The 660-nt window shown below is 59.8% G+C and overlaps 1 protein-coding gene across 1 annotated transcript in view; it reads right to left on the reverse strand.

Moving 5' to 3' along the window:
• The window catches only part of RPS17 (ribosomal protein S17), a 3734-nt gene extending 3247 nt beyond the window's left edge, over positions 1–487 (reverse strand). Inside the window, exon 1 of the mRNA XM_009643889.2 lies at positions 424–487. Within this exon, the coding sequence (XP_009642184.2) occupies positions 424–487 (64 nt within the window). The remainder of the gene's footprint in view (positions 1–423) is intronic.
• Between the last annotated feature and the right edge of the window lie 173 nt (positions 488–660).

A 660-nucleotide genomic window follows, 5' to 3' on the forward strand; every position in this document is an offset into this window, starting at 1 on the left:
GCGGGGAGCCCCGGGGGCCGGATCCAGCAGCGGTGGATCCAGGAGGGTAATGCTCCTCCCCGGGCCGGGCCGCAGCGGCCCCAGCGCAGCCAAGGAGGCGGTTCTGGGGGTGCAGGCACCCGCCACATCAGGCTATGCCGGAAGGGGACACAGAGCACTCAGATCCCCCACCAGTGGAGGCCCAGCCCCACAGCAGCATTGCTCAGCCCAAGGAAACTGGAGGGTGCAGGGGATGGAAGGGGGAAGGAGGGCAAATCCCGCCCCCGGGGCACCCAGGTCACCCTCAGCCCTCCACTACCTCATAGCCCCTAACCTCCACCACCCTCTCCATCTCATTAATTAACCTCATTAACTCCCTGCTCCAGCTCCCCAGGCAGCCCCCCAGGAGCAGCCACCTACAGCATCCATACATCCCTCACCCACCCTGCAGCTTCTCCTGCTGCTCCAACACTAGCGACCCCACAGCCTGCACCAGCAAGGAACACATGAGGACCAAAGGCTTTGGTTTTTTTTGCTGCAACATGTTTATTATGTGCCAAAAACTACACCACAGCTTACTCCACGCATCTGTAGGAGAGTGCAGTCTTGCCTGCATATACTACAATGAGGTAGAGACTTCACACACAGCTTCACGAAACCCCACAAAGAGCAGCTGAGAAA

Source organism: Egretta garzetta, unplaced genomic scaffold (assembly GCF_000687185.1).
Source record: "Egretta garzetta isolate BGI_Z169 unplaced genomic scaffold, ASM68718v1 scaffold287, whole genome shotgun sequence".
In the NCBI taxonomy this organism is placed as follows: Eukaryota; Metazoa; Chordata; class Aves; order Pelecaniformes; family Ardeidae; genus Egretta; species Egretta garzetta.